The sequence below is a fragment of the Homarus americanus genome, unplaced genomic scaffold, assembly GCF_018991925.1.
Source record: "Homarus americanus isolate GMGI-L3 unplaced genomic scaffold, GMGI_Hamer_2.0 scaffold30858, whole genome shotgun sequence".
Lineage (NCBI taxonomy): Eukaryota > Metazoa > Arthropoda > Malacostraca > Decapoda > Nephropidae > Homarus > Homarus americanus.
In genome coordinates this window covers 2,576,953-2,593,197 of record NW_024737697.1, presented here as the reverse complement: position 1 = coordinate 2,593,197, position 16,245 = coordinate 2,576,953, and the positions used below count along the sequence as shown (strand labels likewise).

General features: G+C 37.6%; 2 protein-coding genes across 4 annotated transcripts in view; one reads left to right on the top strand and one right to left on the bottom strand.

The window, feature by feature from the left end:
* The window catches only part of LOC121873540 (putative E3 ubiquitin-protein ligase UBR7), a 31,730-nt gene extending 31,286 nt beyond the window's left edge, over positions 1 to 444 (bottom strand). For both annotated transcript variants that reach the window (XM_042377171.1, XM_042377172.1), the window contains exon 1: positions 136 to 444. In XM_042377171.1, the coding sequence (XP_042233105.1) occupies positions 136 to 276 (141 nt within the window). In that variant the 5' untranslated portion in view covers positions 277 to 444. The remainder of the gene's footprint in view (positions 1 to 135) is intronic.
* A 495-nt stretch (positions 445 to 939) lies between these two features.
* LOC121873539 (transcription elongation factor S-II-like) lies at positions 940 to 15,691 on the top strand. 2 transcript variants are annotated; one of them, XM_042377169.1, is made up of 7 exons: positions 940 to 1,112; positions 3,412 to 3,471; positions 5,460 to 5,577; positions 8,277 to 8,498; positions 11,977 to 12,188; positions 12,959 to 13,105; positions 13,978 to 15,691. In XM_042377169.1, the coding sequence occupies exons 1-7, from the start codon at positions 1,047 to 1,049 to the stop codon at positions 14,056 to 14,058; spliced, it is 906 nt and encodes a 301-aa protein (XP_042233103.1). In that variant the 5' UTR covers positions 940 to 1,046; the 3' UTR covers positions 14,059 to 15,691. The 2 variants fall into 2 exon arrangements, with proteins under 2 accessions (XP_042233103.1, XP_042233104.1); XM_042377170.1 differs by lacking the exon at positions 940 to 1,112 and adding an exon at positions 1,321 to 1,507.
* The last annotated feature ends 554 nt before the right edge of the window (positions 15,692 to 16,245 follow it).

Sequence of the window (16,245 nt, the reverse complement as noted above, 5' to 3'; positions counted from 1 at the left end):
TTAATGCAGTTTCATTTTAAAATTTCTGAAAAATCAAATTAATTGGTATCAGTCCTTCCCCTATAATTTGATCACTAAAAAGCTAAATCCGAAACCGATACTCAGTTTTAACTGTAGGTAAAACATGTTGCCCACCTGGTCGTATGTACACTTGGTGTCGTCGGCGGCACCCAGCACAGCTGCGGCGTCCAGCTGCCTCTCCTCCTCCTCCTTCAGCAGCTCCACCATGGAGATCCCCGACTCCTCAACATCTTGACTACCAGTTACCTCCGCCATCGTTGTCCTCTCAGTATGGTCTTTATGAATACACTTTAACAAACTCCTTCATGTACTAATTGTTACACCTTACTGTGTTCGTCAACTGTAGTTAGTGAAAGACAGAGGCAGGACTGGTCACGGATGGCGCCAATATCTGTCTGTTTATGTTTCAGTTCCCGTTTTCTTCTTCAGGTCCAAAATTCCGACGTTGCTTCTATGAAGGTTGTGTAATTTAATGATATTTTGTAATGCATCAATCAGCACATGATATTCAATACATCTAATTTAAAGGGGAATAATATTTGTAAAGTGATTAAAGATATTTACGATGTTGTAATTTTCCTTGTGTGGAAAAACAATCTGTGCTGCCGTCAGATTATAAACTATTAATGTTTAAACTATGATGTAATGAAGCATATATAAGGTAATGGGTGAATATTATTCACATTTGAACTTTAAATTTATTGCAACTCTAATGTAATGTTCGAAGATTAGAGAAAATATTACTTTATGGTCAATAATATAACCTATAGATATAATAAAAAAACATAAAGAGTATTTCTGCGTTTTATACATATTTACTTAGAATTTAGAAAAGACTGTTAATGGAAGTATTAATGAAATAGTTGAGGAAAAGTAGCGGTAGTGGCTGTGGGCGGACGCTGGCCAGCAACACCCGTCGACCAATCACAACAGTCGTCGCCGGCGTCTGCTTCCAGAAGCATTACGCTGCTAAACTTTCCTTTTTCTGACTGAAATTATCTATCCCTTCAAAAAAAACCAAAATCATGGGTTGCGAAGAGGAAGTGCTTAAGATTAAGAAGAAGCTGGATAAAATGACGTCAAGCGATAGTGTGAGTTGTTGGACATAAGATTTGACATCTAAAATAGTAGTTTGTTGTCACTTGTGGAGTGTGCGTGTGGAGGCTGCATGTGCCCCTCGCGCCTCTCTCAAGTTAACACACTGGCACAATACTTGAGTGCAACATGGCTATGACTTTATCTTATAGTCTTGATAGTAAACATTTGATTGACCCGACTATTGTAAACGCTGTCATAGAGTAGTCATATGCACCGTCGCATGTTGGCTCAACCGATACACAACAATTTCATGATAACAAAGACGACACATCCTTAGTTATAATGGAATACAGGGAACACTATTATGGTTAATGCTATCTTATTGTTTTGCATTGGATACTGGCAGTGTTGACTGGTCCACAACAGAGATTTACTCATGTCCACTTTAGCTAAGTTTGTTTCTTGGTATATTTTTATGGGATATTAATAAGTATGTTATATATCTATATGATGCAATTAATTCAGTAGTTGATAGAAATACTGGTAAGTCTTAAGACCTCATGCACTCCAACTAGGCCATTACAACCTAGAAGGCAAAGAGGTAATGTCTAAGAGTCATGTTAGCGTCCTCGCAGGAATATTTAGAAAGTTAATATTTTGCTATTTGCACTTTAGATATAGGTTACATTACCTTTAAACAATCTTGAATAGTATTTAGTTTGGAGCTACTGATGTTGACATTTTAATAATTATCACAAGCATCTACGGTAGATATCGCCTCCAGGTCTTCCTCTCCCATGTACCACGGTCTCAATTTCACCAATAGTGTTAAGTCATGTTTCATTGCCGACAGGAAAATATATTTTTATGGTGTATTTTGTTTAAGTCTGACTGTAAATTTTGTCTTTGGAAATTTCCCATTTCTTAGTCAAATGTTTCTGACATTTTCTCATTAATTGGGATTTTCCAAAGAAATGTAGGTCAGATTTAAAGAGAGCACACCAACATACACCTTAAAAATATATTTCCCTAATAAAAACGAAGGGAGCCGCTAAAACCAATCACTACACTACCACCAGAAGTTGTTGTTTGACTTCATTAGTTTTTTCCACTTTTTTTTATTATGGTAAATATTTTGGTAATTTCTGAGAACAGCGCTACCACCAGAAAGTGTTGTTCAATTTTGTTCATTATTTCCACAGATACAGTATTCTTATCATTATGGAGGTGACAACTTTTTATTTTAATTATACTAAGTAATGAGCAGAGCATGAAGGATGAGGGAAATTACAGAATAAACCAAAGTGAAAAACTGATCTTATGACACTAAAATGATGTCTTTACATGCTTTGTACACAAATAAATTAATTATATACCCCTTCAGTCTGAGCGTACTCTCACGTCCAATAAAAACATAAAATTACACCATGACATAAAAAAAGTTGCCCTCATTGTTACTAGATGCCCAAGTATCTGTTTAATATGGTGGTGGGTCTGGGGGTGAAGCCCACCTGTTTAAAAGTTAGGTTTGGTAGGGTCCTTTGGTTGGTTAGGTCAGGTTTGGTAGGGTCCTTTGGTTGGTTAGGTTAGGTTTGGTAGGGTCCTTTGGTTGGTTAGGTCAGGTTTGGTAGGGTCCTTTGGTTGGTTAGGTCAGGTTTGGTAGGGTCCTTTGGTTGGTTAGGTTAGGTTTGGTAGGGTCCTTAGGTTTGGTAGGGTCCTTGGTAGGTTAGGTTTGGTAGGGTCCTTTGGTTGGTTAGGTAGGTTTGGTAGGGTCCTTTGGTTGGTTAGGTCAGGTTTGGTAGGGTCCTTTGGTTGGTTAGGTCAGGTTTGGTAGGGTCCTTGGTTGGTTAGGTCAGGTTTGGTAGGGTCCTTTGGTTGGTTAGGTCAGGTTTGGTAGGGTCCTTTGGTTGGTTAGGTCAGGTTTGGTAGGGTCCTTTGGTTGGTTAGGTCAGGTTTGGTAGGGTCCTTTGGTTGGTTAGGTCAGGTTTGGTAGGGTCCTTTGGTTGGTTAGGTCAGGTCTTTAGGCATTTTAACTGCCCGTGCCATAAAGGCTGTCAATGTCAAGTTACATCCACTAACTTTCTTCAGATGTTAAGGATAATTTTAAGACCATATACACTTTCACTATGTATGTGGCCCTTGACTTGCACCCTCCTATACTACCCCAGTCTGCCACCCTTAGTTCTCTCCCATCAATACCTCCTCCACCATCTTGTGACTGGTTGTGTTGAAAAGCCTTGAGCTCACAGGTATGGCAGTAGGAAGTATGGATGATTACTTTTGATTGCGGCTGTACCAGTTACCTGAATTATGTACTGTAACTCATTGTACTCTCTACCCTTATATTTACAGGACCAGACACAGGCACTGGATATACTAAAGGTGTTACAAGGACTCCCAATCAATTTCCAGGTGAGATTACTGTATAGTGTGTTTTGTGGTCATGGGATTTTGAAGATGGCTTTGGATTTACTGGTTTTGCCAATTTCTATTGCTGAGCCACCTTTTTCATGCTTAGGATTTGGGCCTGTTCAGTCATTTCAACGCCCAACTGATCGGGAGCACCGTCGTGTGTGGTTGTTCAGAGACGCCTACAGTCCCTGTGGATCGGGATTGTTGGAATAATTCAGAAATGTAACTCATTTCGCTCAGTCAGCTCAGGTTTTTATGCTATCTCAATTTTAAGAAAATAAATAATAACAAATAATATTAGCATGACTATTTTTTCAAATCAGACTTACATTGACGGAAAATGTACAAACTATACACAAGTGCCGACATGGCTCACATCATGGTCGCATCAACAGAGGCACTTTACAGTCAGAAAAAACACATACAAAATCACTTCACAGTCACCAAAGCAGAGCACAATGTGAACATTAGTGATGTCATCTCACTCTAAGGTAACAACACTGATACTGACTCATAACCATTGAGCTCCATGATCATGGTCATGTGTGATCACCATCAAACAAAGTTTGGTACTCCACTGTAGTCACTGGATGGCCACGTGACCGCAGCTGACAAATGCAATGGGTGATGTGTTTCATATGCCACATTGGCTGGATGATGACCGTTGTTCATGTGAATTTTTTTTTTTATCTTAAATAGGGGTTCTTAGTACATCACCATCGTTCAAGCAAAATATTGTAGATAGGGAGATCGTGTATTGACGATACAGTACCTGTATATACAGGTAAAAATGGTGATTCTACCTAAATTAGAACTGCTTTTATAGACTTCAGTATTAACATTTCTTATGTTTTTTTGTTTTTGTTTTTCATAAAAGAATTGTGACCCAATCATTATATATTGTCAAAATATTTTGTGTAAGGATGTTTTATTGGGACGAACTTGTAGAGAATTTATTCAGAATGATTATGGTACTAAATTTATATTGCTTACACAGCTAGAACAGATGTTGTGAATATAAGTTTATACACTTTTTGGCTAGCCATAAATATATATGTTTACAGCCTTGAGCCTCAAAAATGCCTTTGTTTGATGGTCTATATTATATAGATTTTTATTTATTTTTTAAATATATATTATGAACCAAACTTTAATATAAACTACTCAGGATTAGTTTGCTGTAAATAAAAGTTTGTGCACTCTTTCACAAGCCGTAAATGTTTTTGCTTGTGCCCACGGTGTTTGTCTGTGTGAGATGAGACAATGAGATGTGTAGTTTAGAGTCGGGATTAAATGTGTAGTTTAAAGTCGAGATGATATATATACTATTGTTTAGACTCTCGGAAAACTTTCCCCAGCACCCGGAAACATTCCGGGGATGTGCGATAGTGCGTGTGCGATATGCCTAGTCGAGACTCTCGGAAACTTTTCCCAATACTCGGAAAAATTCCGTAGATGTAAGATTTTTCGGGTTTGGGAGAGTATTCTCATTACCCAGAAATCTTTCATCCATGGAGGAACTCTGCACAAAATTGTTCCGGTTAACGGGTATATCATTGTTCTCGAATAAAGTCTCCCTACACAATCTTTGGGTTCCCGGTGGTTGGGCTCACTGTTCAGCATGTGGACTACGAATATGGACCATAGTAGTGAGTTTATTGCCAAATTAGCTGCACAGTATTTCTGAACATACCTGGATGCTTCAGGTCCTAGTGAAAATTATTTATGTTTTATATACCAAGAGCTGTTTCTATTAAAAGTTGTAGTAAATTGCATCCATAATCCTAATATCCACTTCACTGTTTCTGGGTTATAGAGATTAAGGTTTTAGGAGATTAATGGCGGCCTAATACTGTTGTGTGTATTTAATACGGTACTGTACTGGTACGTACAGTACTCCTTTGATGCCCAGCGTATTTAAGACACTCATAATTGTGCATATCTTATTTTTAACTTGCATCTGCATCACTAAAATATTACCCTTCCAGGTGCTATCAAAAACTCGAATTGGTATGACGGTGAATGCACTTCGTAAGGCCTCAACTGATGAAGAAGTAATTTCCACTGCTAAACAACTTATAAAGAACTGGAAGAAATTTGTTCCTGGTAAGTGTATTGCTTTGATTTATTTTAATAAGGAGGTGGTTCGGTATTAGTGTTGACTTTCCTGCCAGTAGTGTTTACAATCTCACACATGATGCTTCAAAATATTGCCACTTGTAGAATCTTTATACATCAAATATACAGTATACCATACAGCAGGGATAGGCAACCTTTCCTCGGTCATGGGCAGCATTATGATTTAGGTATTTTTCTGCGGGTCTACCCGCCAAAATTTATATCTTACCTCACCCAAAAGAAATGTAAATATTGTATTAGCACAGACAGTGATGCAGTATATCATCATGTCCACCTTACATTATTTTCAGTTTACAATCAGTCTTTTTCCAATGTAAGAAACAAAACCATCATAACAATTTTTAAAGTAATATGTTAATGTTTCTTGGCATTTAACAGAAGATGAATGAAGCAGTCTGTGATAGTGTTATTTCATGTTTGTTTATTTATTTGTGTTTTCATATTTATTATACAGTTTTGCCTTACGCATACATAATGTTGTTATACATGTGCACACTCCTGGGACTGGCATGAAAAACTTGTGGATTTTGTTTTCTCACGGGCTTCGTTTTATCTAACCTCAGCGAACAATAAGAGTATACTGTACTGTGTGTGTGCACAGGGTGGTGTAATGTGTCTACTGTGGCGGCATTATGTCAGTGTTAAGGTGCAAGCACTGCTTGCTCCCTCTCGCTTTCAGCTGCCGCCACTGGCTAGCCCTCGTGGCGAACAGGGAAGCAACTTGCACAAGTCTTCCCCTGCCAGTACACAGCCTCTTCAATCCATACACTTAACGCCTTCTCCATCTTCTCTCCATACCTTTATCACATATCTAATGCGTAACTTTAGCACTGTGTGGTGCACTTTGACCAACACTACTTCTAATTTCCTTGCCTTTCGTCTTTATAGAACGAACAGTTGATTCATTCACTCCAAACCCACTGCTAACCCCTGACGCACTTATGCCACTGTCAAGTTTATCTAACGTTTCAATTTTGTGTGTCAGAGTCATGACTTTCTTCACTCTCTTTGCACCAGATGCAATCACCCCAATTAATGGCCTTTTGGGAGCCATGGCTGTTATAATTAACATTAGAATTGCTCTCAGGTGAGACTGGCAGGAAATGTGGGAGAACTCTCAGTTGAAACTGGCTGGAGAATACAGTCGCATGGGATGCTGCATGGAGTCACATCAAAACAGATGCCCACTGTTTTTATAATAAGCCCCCTTACCTTTTTATGTTACAGACACTCCGGTTTACAGAAAGGTTCCGTTCCTGGAATCTCTCTGTAAACCGAAAATGACCCTTCCAGAAGGTAAATATGTATTCTACCCTGTACTGAATCACAGATGGCATCTCACAAGGGGCTGCACTCAGCTGCCTTATGCATTAATCCTCCACAAATAGTGTTATTATGCCGTACTGTAGTAGGCAGCTATCAAACAGGGAGTTACTACCACCTGGAAAGATTTTGGAAGCCTAATTTATTGTCTAATGGTAGACCCTGCTACCAAATGGCATCACAAAAATTTTAACCAAGTCCCAGGATGCTGATCTGACGTTCTGTTTCATTTACACACAATTGCAGGATTTCAGTTGTTTCTCCTACTCTTAACAACACAACATACATAGTGTTGTATATCGTTTCTCACTCCTGACCTTTTTTACAGTTTTGCATTTATGGTCCTTTATTATTATTATTATTGTTGTTGTTGTTATTGTTAATACTTCGTAGCTTATATTATTACTTAAATCTTGTCACAACCCAGCATTTAAGATGGGGTGATGCCAAGTTAGTGGATAAAATATTTAATGATCTGCTCGTAGGTGTGAGAAATGTTTTTGTTGGTTAAGTACCAGAGCACTGACATCTGTTGAGAGTTGACTTTTGGGAGGCATTCTGTATCCTCGAATTTTTGTAAGCCGGGTGTTCTATAACCCCGGGAGTGTCTGTACGGTATTTTAATAGATAAAAACCTTTGAGGCTTGTTTTGCAGATGGTCCAATTCGTGAGAGTTGAACTTGCAAATGTTGAGGTGCTGGTGTATTAACGTTTAAATGGTTTTTATATAAGTTCTGTTATTTATTACTTGTGTTTTTACCTTGCCTGAATTGATTTTAGTCTTTTAAGCCTTTATTTTAATTTGGTGACATATGACCTCAGCTGTTGTGTCACCAGGGATGTAATACCACAATCAATCAATCAATCAATTAATTATTTTATATTATTCTTTTAAGCCTTTTTTTTTAATTTAGTGACATATGGCCTAACCTGTTGCATCGCACTTACCACAATCAATTAATTTGCACAAACAGACAGTGGAGGCATGAATTTGGAAAGCACTATTTTGATCAAAAAGCATTCCCGTGATACTTTCAGAAAATATAGAATTAGTGTATTGGCTCGTCCATGGTCCATCAGTTCGTAGCGATTGAGAGGCCTACACCGTCTTAGGGCAGTTGCCAGAAACCCCCACAAAGATGCTCCACAAATAAAAATCATGGGGAATTTAAATTAGGCCCGCAATAAGTATATCACAACAGTCCAGAACAGTGTGACCTTCCATACTGCAACTTTTTGGGGATATGTCTGCCAGTGGCTAAGGAGTCAGGGGTATACATGTAAGGAGTGCGTTGTTTAGTCTTGTGTACTTGAATCAACTTACCCAAGGATTTATTTTCCAGACAAGAAAGATGACGATGAAAAGGAAGGAAAAGAGGAAAAAAAGAAGGAGAAGGAAGACAAAAAAGAAGCCAAAAACAGTAGTAACACCAGCAACAACAGTAACAGTAGCAGCAGCAGTGGAAGTTCCAAACCTGCCAGCTTCCCATCTTCAGCCCCACCAACAACAGATTTTCTGCGTTTGAAATGCCGAGAAATGATTGCCAACGCCCTTAAATTATCAGGTTATTTTTAATTTATACTGTACACACATTTTATATTAAGTTGATCTTCAAATGTCTTGTAAATTAATTGTAAATACAGCTTGCATTGTCATCACATTTATTCAATTAAGAAATACCATGACTGCAAAAAATATTGATCCCCTCTGCATAATTAGCTGTGTTTATATACATGCTTTCACCGTGCAAAAAGCAGCCCGCCAAATTTGTGAAGGCGGGAATATATAACATCTGGCAAATCTACGGTGTTTCCTATATGACTAGAAGTGGTAGAAACTTGGCCAGTGCCTACTTACTTTCTATCAGGGTGTGCATTAATTTTTGCTCACCAAGCTGATGGGTGCAAATTAAGACACCCCCACAATTAGCCCCAAATTTTCTTTTAAAACTATATTCATGGCACCCAAAACATGTCTGAGGCAGAGCAGGGTCGGATCCTTGCCCCGTTAGACGAAAAAGTCGCTGAAAGAAATTTCAAGAACATGACGAGGAACAGCAACGATTAAGAGGTTCAAGCGATCAACACGCAACCTCCCTGCCAATGTTATTCCACCCAGGAGATTATCTCCAGGAAGACCTCCAAATGCACTAATTCACTACTGAGGCTTGAGATAATGAGAGATCCTAATAGGAGTGCATAACAATTGAAGAAGGCAAACCCCATCCTCCTGCAAAACGTATCAGAATGAACAATTCAACATCGCCTTCAGAAGGAACTTCCTCTGCCTTCCTGTCAAGCTGCACGAAAACCACTTCTCACGGACCGAAAGCACCATCAGCGGCTTGCTTTTGCAAGAAAATACCAGCACTGGAGCGAAGAACAATGGAATTTGTGATGTGGTTTGATGAAAGCACTTTTTGCATCCTGACTGCAGGGAAACAAACAGTCAGCAGGCCCATCAACGCCAGCTGGTATGATCCTCCTTACACCATTAAAACTGTGAAATATCCTGCAAGTGTGATGATGTGGAGAGCGTTCAGTGAAAAACGTGGTTGTGGTGGCCTCCATTTCCCCCCCAAAAACATGACAATGAACTCTGATCGTTGCATGACGGTCTTGGAAAAACTTTTATTGGATTATTATCGACTTCACCAGTCCACATTTTTCATGCAAGACGGTGCCCCTCCCCCGTCACAGGCCAAAAAGTGTGACAACTTGGCTTCATGAAAGGGCTATTCCATTGCTGGAGTGGCCTGGGAACTCACCAGATTTAAACCCCATCGAGAATGTATGGCACGAGATGAAGCGGAAGCTGTCAACACGGGACACATCAACTGTACATCGGCTAGAGGAGGAAATCAAGTGCATGTGGGAGTTTGAGATGGATGGAGAGTATTTTCAAATGTTAGCAGAATCCCTGCCAAAAAAACTTCAACTGGTAATAAAATGTAAGGGAAATATGACAAAGTACTAAATAGTAGTAGAATAAAACTTTTAACTCTGTAAACATGTTTTATTCATCCTTGAAACAAGTTTTTGTATGAATATCTTATGAAAAATTAAAGGGGATCAATATTTTTTGCATAACTGTAAATATGTTTAGTAGATGCACAATCAATTGGGAACATTTTGATTGTTTCTGTAAAGTTGAAGTGCGCCTCTTAATCCCTTGAGTAAAATGACTCATGAATACAGTGTTATTGTACTCATGAAATTTAGCCATTGTATTTAAAGGGATAAGACATTGTACATAAGGGATTAAATATTGTACTTGGGGGATGTATTCATTGCTCAGAGTACCAAATGAGGGTTAGCAACCCACTAATATTTCTGTTATTATCCCTTCATCCTTAATTATGTGACCAAAGTACAGTAATATCTCCAATAGTCGGAAAATTTCGGAGTTCCAGGGATGGGGGTGGTTTTTTTTTTTTTCGTGTTTGAGAGATGAAAATCAGGCGCATTTTATGGAAATTCTGAGAAAATTTTACAGTACAGTACCCAGAAAATAAGAGGGGCGATATTTTGCCGGGTTAAAGAGATGATGTAATGGGCAATTTCTGAAACTTCCAAGAAAATTTTTCCGTTACCCGGGAAATTCAGGGGATGGGGAATTTTTTTACGGCTTTGAGAGAATCGTCTCGTTACCTGGAAATCTCTAATTTCCGGAAGTGCTCTGCACCAATTGTTCCGGCCAACAGAGATACTGTATCACGGTTTTTGTTTTTTGTACATTTAAAGTATTTCTCTTGAAATGGTAAATCTTGGTACATCTTCATTTGTTTTCTTGTCAGTGCAGCTTATTCTTAGTATTTACATATGACACCACATTTCAAAGGCCTTCAACCTCCTTCTGGTGTCTGTTGAAAGTGTTCACATTTCATACTCAGGAAAATATATCTTGCTCAATGAGTGGACTCATAGTACTCAGGAGAGACATCTTACTGAAGAGGTTAAGAAGGGAAGTGAAAGTTGCTGGAGGGGAAAAGATAACCACAGATAAGGTGAAGCTGTGTGAAGGCCAGAGGGTTCACAGCATGGAGCACCTTTACTAAGGGTGCTGCTGTGTTGCTAAGGCGAGCATTAAGGGCGACTGCAACACAGATTGTACATTATCTGGTGTTCCTCTTAATGAACGATACAATACTGTAATGTAATTTTGAAATTTGTTTAATTTTGAAATCCCAGCCATACAGTTTAGGTCCCAGTGCTTGGATATTCATCCCCAAGACTTACTAGCCATATAAAGGTATTTGATCCAGGCTGTTATAAAATGGGATATCAGGATTATGTACTCCACCTTTTTGTAATCCTCTCTACTTTGTAACTGTCAATATTTGATCAGCATACCCTCCTTCTTGAAAAACTTTCTCCATCTCCATTTTGTGATAATATCTTCCCCTCCTTTAATCATATCATTTTTCTCATCACCAGTACTTTTTCATTTACTTTTTAAATTATTATTGTTTGCTTTATATCCACTTTCTAATTATTGTCACACTCTATTCTCTCTTTAAAAAAAATCCCTCTTAGTTAAAAGTCTAGAATGCAGGATGCTATCATCCTCTAATTTCTTCATATATTATCAGCATCTTTCGTTCTTTATATGAGACACTCCTCTCCTGACCCATTCCTCTCTTCCATATGTACTGTATACCATACTTGTATCCTTCCAAATTAGTTCTTCATTTTCTTGAGGTATCGCACATCCTCTTGCTGAAATCTTCATCCACTCTTTCTAGCTTAATCTTGCCATCTTCTTTACCTCTATAATCATGTTCTCTGGTAGTTAATCTTTTTATCTTTCTGTGTGTTTTAAACTTCCTTCTTAATTAAAGACTTCACTGCAGAGGACAGCCCAGGATGAATTTTAATTTTGTTAATTCCTCCTCCTTCGTAGATTTTCTTGTAGATGCCCTCATACATAACTTTCTGATTGTAAACAACATGATAGAAATGTTCATTCCTTCAAGTCTTGTGTTTCCTCACCAGTTAATACACTTATTAATAGAAAAATACAGTGAACATGAATATTTTCAGAAATGCCTGATGGTGTAGTGGATACTCCAGAGAGTCTGGCAGAAAAGATTGAAGAGGCCATCTACCAAGAGTTCCGCAATACCGACGCGGCTTATAAGAACCGCTTGAGATCAAGGGTTTACAACTTAAAAGATTCTAAGAACCCACAGTTACGAGAAAATGTGCTGAGAGGTGTTATTTCTCCAAAGAAAATGGCGTGTATGACATCCGAAGTAAGCACTTTCTGCATATTTCTTTTTTGTATTGATTTGTGTATATAAATGTCCATACTCTCCAACAAGTATCTTTTGGATGGGTCCAATGAATTTCAAAATGAACACTGCGACTTATTTTCTCGGTAGGCTTGTTAAAGTCCTGTAGCTGTTATGTCATATTGTCAAACACAAAATTATAAAGATACTTTTTGCAACTGTCACTACCACCACCATCTGCAACCACCACTAATAGCATCACTACTGCATCCACAACTACCATCAACACCAGTAACTACCATTACCCCCATCACCAATAACTACCTTACCACCATCACCAGTAACTATCGCTACTACCAGTACTACCACTACCACCATCACCAGTAATGACCACTTCCACCATAATCAGTAACTATCGCTACTACCAGTAACTACCACCATCACCAGTACTACCACTACCACCATCACCAGTAAGTCCTCGCTTAACGTTGTTTTGGTACTACGTCGCTGAACTTTAGAGGCCAAAAATTCGTTTAACGTCCCGGTGATCCGATGCTACGTCGCTTTGCGTCGTCAAGGACTACTTTCAATGGCGCATCACCCTCTTATGTCTAGCTGTTGAGTTACCCTTCTGTGCCACCACAATGGCAGCCCCCACATACACTAACTTTCCTCCATAGCAACCAGATTTTGGTTGTATATATCCAGGTTGGGGACACATGTATCCGGTGCTGCCATGAAAAATGTATTATACCTTCTAATTTGGTTTGACAATGTTTTAAAATTTACAGGAAATGGCTAGTGAAGAGATGAAGGCTCTTCGTGAAAAGTTCACAAAAGAAGGTATCGATGACCATCAACTGGCTATTGCTCAAGGTACAAAAACAGATTTGCTCAAGTGTGGCAAATGTGGACAGCGAAACTGCACTTACAACCAGGTACTTATCAGTTGTACAGTATATGTTAACTTTTGGTTTGGTTGCAAATTTTGTTAGTGCCGTGAACTAGATCAAAGGTGAGAATTTTTTGCTAAGTTCTGCAGACATGTTCCCGGGCACAGGTCATTTTACAATGACCCACATCAAAGCCTGGGGGTCAAAAATTTAATACAATAATAATAATGATGATACTAATAATAATAATAATAATAAACTTAATAAAAATTAATACAAATAAATGATTTTAATAAAAGAAAATATTAATACTGATAAGAAATAATAAAAAATGAATAATAATAAAAATGAGCCATAAATAAAAAAATTAAGAATGAGAAATGATTTAGGTATGTTGTGTCATCAAAGTAAAAGCAGCAATTGAGACCCTGCAACTGTGTGTAAATGAGGCAGAAAGTCAGATCAACAACCTGGGACTTGGTCAAAATTTTTGTGGTGCCGTATGGCAACAGGGTCTACCATTAGACAACACATTATGCCTCCAATATCTTCCCAGGCAGTAGTCCCTCCCTGTTTGATAGCTGCCTACTACCTACTATCTGGCTTCTGATGAAAGAAGCTAACTAGGGTTGAAGCACTTCTAGAAAACAGGATTTCAGCATCAATCCTTTATATTTGTTCTGGATTTTGCCTTAGAACTAGTGGTTCTTCTTCATACTTTTTAGGTAAAGCTTATTGAAGGCAGTGAATTTATCTGTACTGTACACAGATTGTGTAAATGTGCATTTGTACAGTGTGTATGTATGTATGTTTAGGAATTCAGTTAAACAATACAGCCATACTCTTTATGATTCATTTAGACTGCACAGGATTCAGAAATTTCCCTAAACTAATGATCTCTTATTATTTATCAACAGATGCAGACCAGAAGTTCTGATGAACCAATGACCACATTTGTGTTGTGCAATCACTGTGGAAATCGCTGGAAGTTCTGTTGAGCATCAGGCTAGAGGGAATTAATGTGCCCAAAGGATTTTATATTTTATTTTTTTTTATAGTGGACTTGTTAATCATTGGTTGCTCCCATACATTACTGTAATACAATGTTAATTGTCTTCGACACCTTCAGCCCAGCTTATTGTGGTCTTATACTTAAATTGTGTTATTTAACTGGGTTTTCTAATAAGTGGTCTTGTTGGGCTCACATTCTTCATTGTTAAAGATCTTGTTATGTTTCAAAAGGTGTGTGTCTGAAATATTACCAAGTTAAAGTCTAATACACTGTAGCTAATGACTTAAAATTAAACAATATCCAAATCTAAGAATTGTGAAGTTTTTTACTATTCACAGTTAAAATGTAACTAAAGTCATTTACTTATTATGAATTACTTTGTCAGGCTGTTATCATTAATACTAACATATCTTCTGATTTACTTGCCTGTACATCAACTTAGTAATTCAATTATGAAACTTTTTCCCTTTGGTATTTAGTGATACATTAGATGAGACTTAGAACTGGAATATTCTACGGTTTAATGCGATCGATCGTCCAGGTAACTTAAGAGGGAACGTCTAAAATTCATGAGCAGGTGTTTTAACATTTCACTGTGAGGGTTTGTTTCTTTACATTGTATTCATATTTTCATATGCTATTCATGTAGCATATATGTAGTGAGGTTCATTTCACAGGGCTATGTGATCATTTTATGTGCTGAGCTGGTCACTCGACATTCTGGATCATAGACTATTTAATTTTTGCCCTAGGAAATATATCCCAGTGATGGGATTTGGTGTAAAATAAATTGTAGAAAGAATAAGTTGTGGGTGCATTAGTATTGTGGTATATTGACAGTTTTGCATCTTATGATATTTTTCTTATTTTTCATTAGTAAAAATTTTTTATTAAAAGAATATATTTCAAAGTATTGTACAGTATATCCTGAAGGTTGTCCATACCATTACTCTTCAGCAGTTCTCATGTTCCTTCAGTTTTGGATATACTGTACATTATAATGTCACTATTTTGACTTGTCAATTCATTCTACTGGCTTGATTGCGGTGCCCATGTGTTAAGTCTTTTGTGATGGGAAATCACTTTTGGAAAAAGATTTTGGCATTAGTACAGACTTTTAGAGAACATGATATAACCCCTTTGTGAAGCAATTGAACTAATACTTCACCTGAAGGTTTTCTTAATAATACCTAAATTTTTATGAGAATTATTTTAAATGTGAAATTCTAAAATACTGTAGTGGTATTAAACTTTGAGGAGAATTTAACATCAAGGAGCTACATATAGTTATTTAAACATATTGGGTGTGTGTGACACATGGTAGACAGGCTTTACATGTTGATATTTCTATTAATTTCATAATATAGACTATAAAGAGGCAGTCTTTTATTTTTTGTTGTTTGGAATTAAATTTTTGTTAAGAAATAAAAGTAAAAGCCTATCCTTTAGATTTGTATGTATTTCAGTGAACATTAAAGAAGGTTTACAGATATGTAGGACCAATTACTGGTTTTTTTATATATTGGAATATTTCCAAACTTATATTGCTTAAAATATTAGAGTAAATACAGTCTTCATATCTTGAGTACTGTGTCCTTATCAATACAGATGTACCTGTAGATAATTTGTTTTACTCTTTTCTCCTATGTATAACTGTTGTGGAATCTAGAAACAATACAGTGATATCCCTGTTAGTTGGAACAATAACGGTGCAGAGCACTTCCAGGGATGAGACATTTCCGGTCAATCAGACATGTTTCTCAAACACGGAAAAATCCTACGTCTCCGGAAAGTTTTTGAGTGTCTAAACTATGCCCCTTGCACAGACAGAATGTTTCTGGGTGCTGGGGAGTGTTCCAATAGTCTAAGCTACCGGAGAATGTAAAAGCAGTTCTAATCAAGTTAGAAACTCCATTTCTTTTCTAGAATAATCCAGAATACCTTATCTAAAGGTTTGGTTAAATAAGTATATTTAAAAACTAAAAATCTATGTGATATGGCCATGAATGAAGCTGTGTTACAGCAAAGACTGGTATTTTCAACTCCCATGGAGCTGTGGGGGATTAGTGGGTCTCCTGTAACTGACCTGACCTAATGCAATATCAGGTGGGGGATTAATGGTCTCCCATTGTTGGATGGGGGATTAGTGGGTCTCATGACCTGAAGATGTCTT

Excerpts from the sequence above, each read along its gene's own strand:
- LOC121873539 (XM_042377169.1), top strand. The coding sequence starts at position 1,047 with ATGGGTTGCGAAGAGGAAGTGCTTAAGATTAAGAAGAAGCTGGATAAA. Across the intron at positions 5,578-8,276 it reads CTGGAAGAAATTTGTTCCTG|ACAAGAAAGATGACGATGAA; the intron begins GTAAGTGTATTG and ends TTTATTTTCCAG. Across the intron at positions 8,499-11,976 it reads CAACGCCCTTAAATTATCAG|AAATGCCTGATGGTGTAGTG; the intron begins GTTATTTTTAAT and ends GAATATTTTCAG.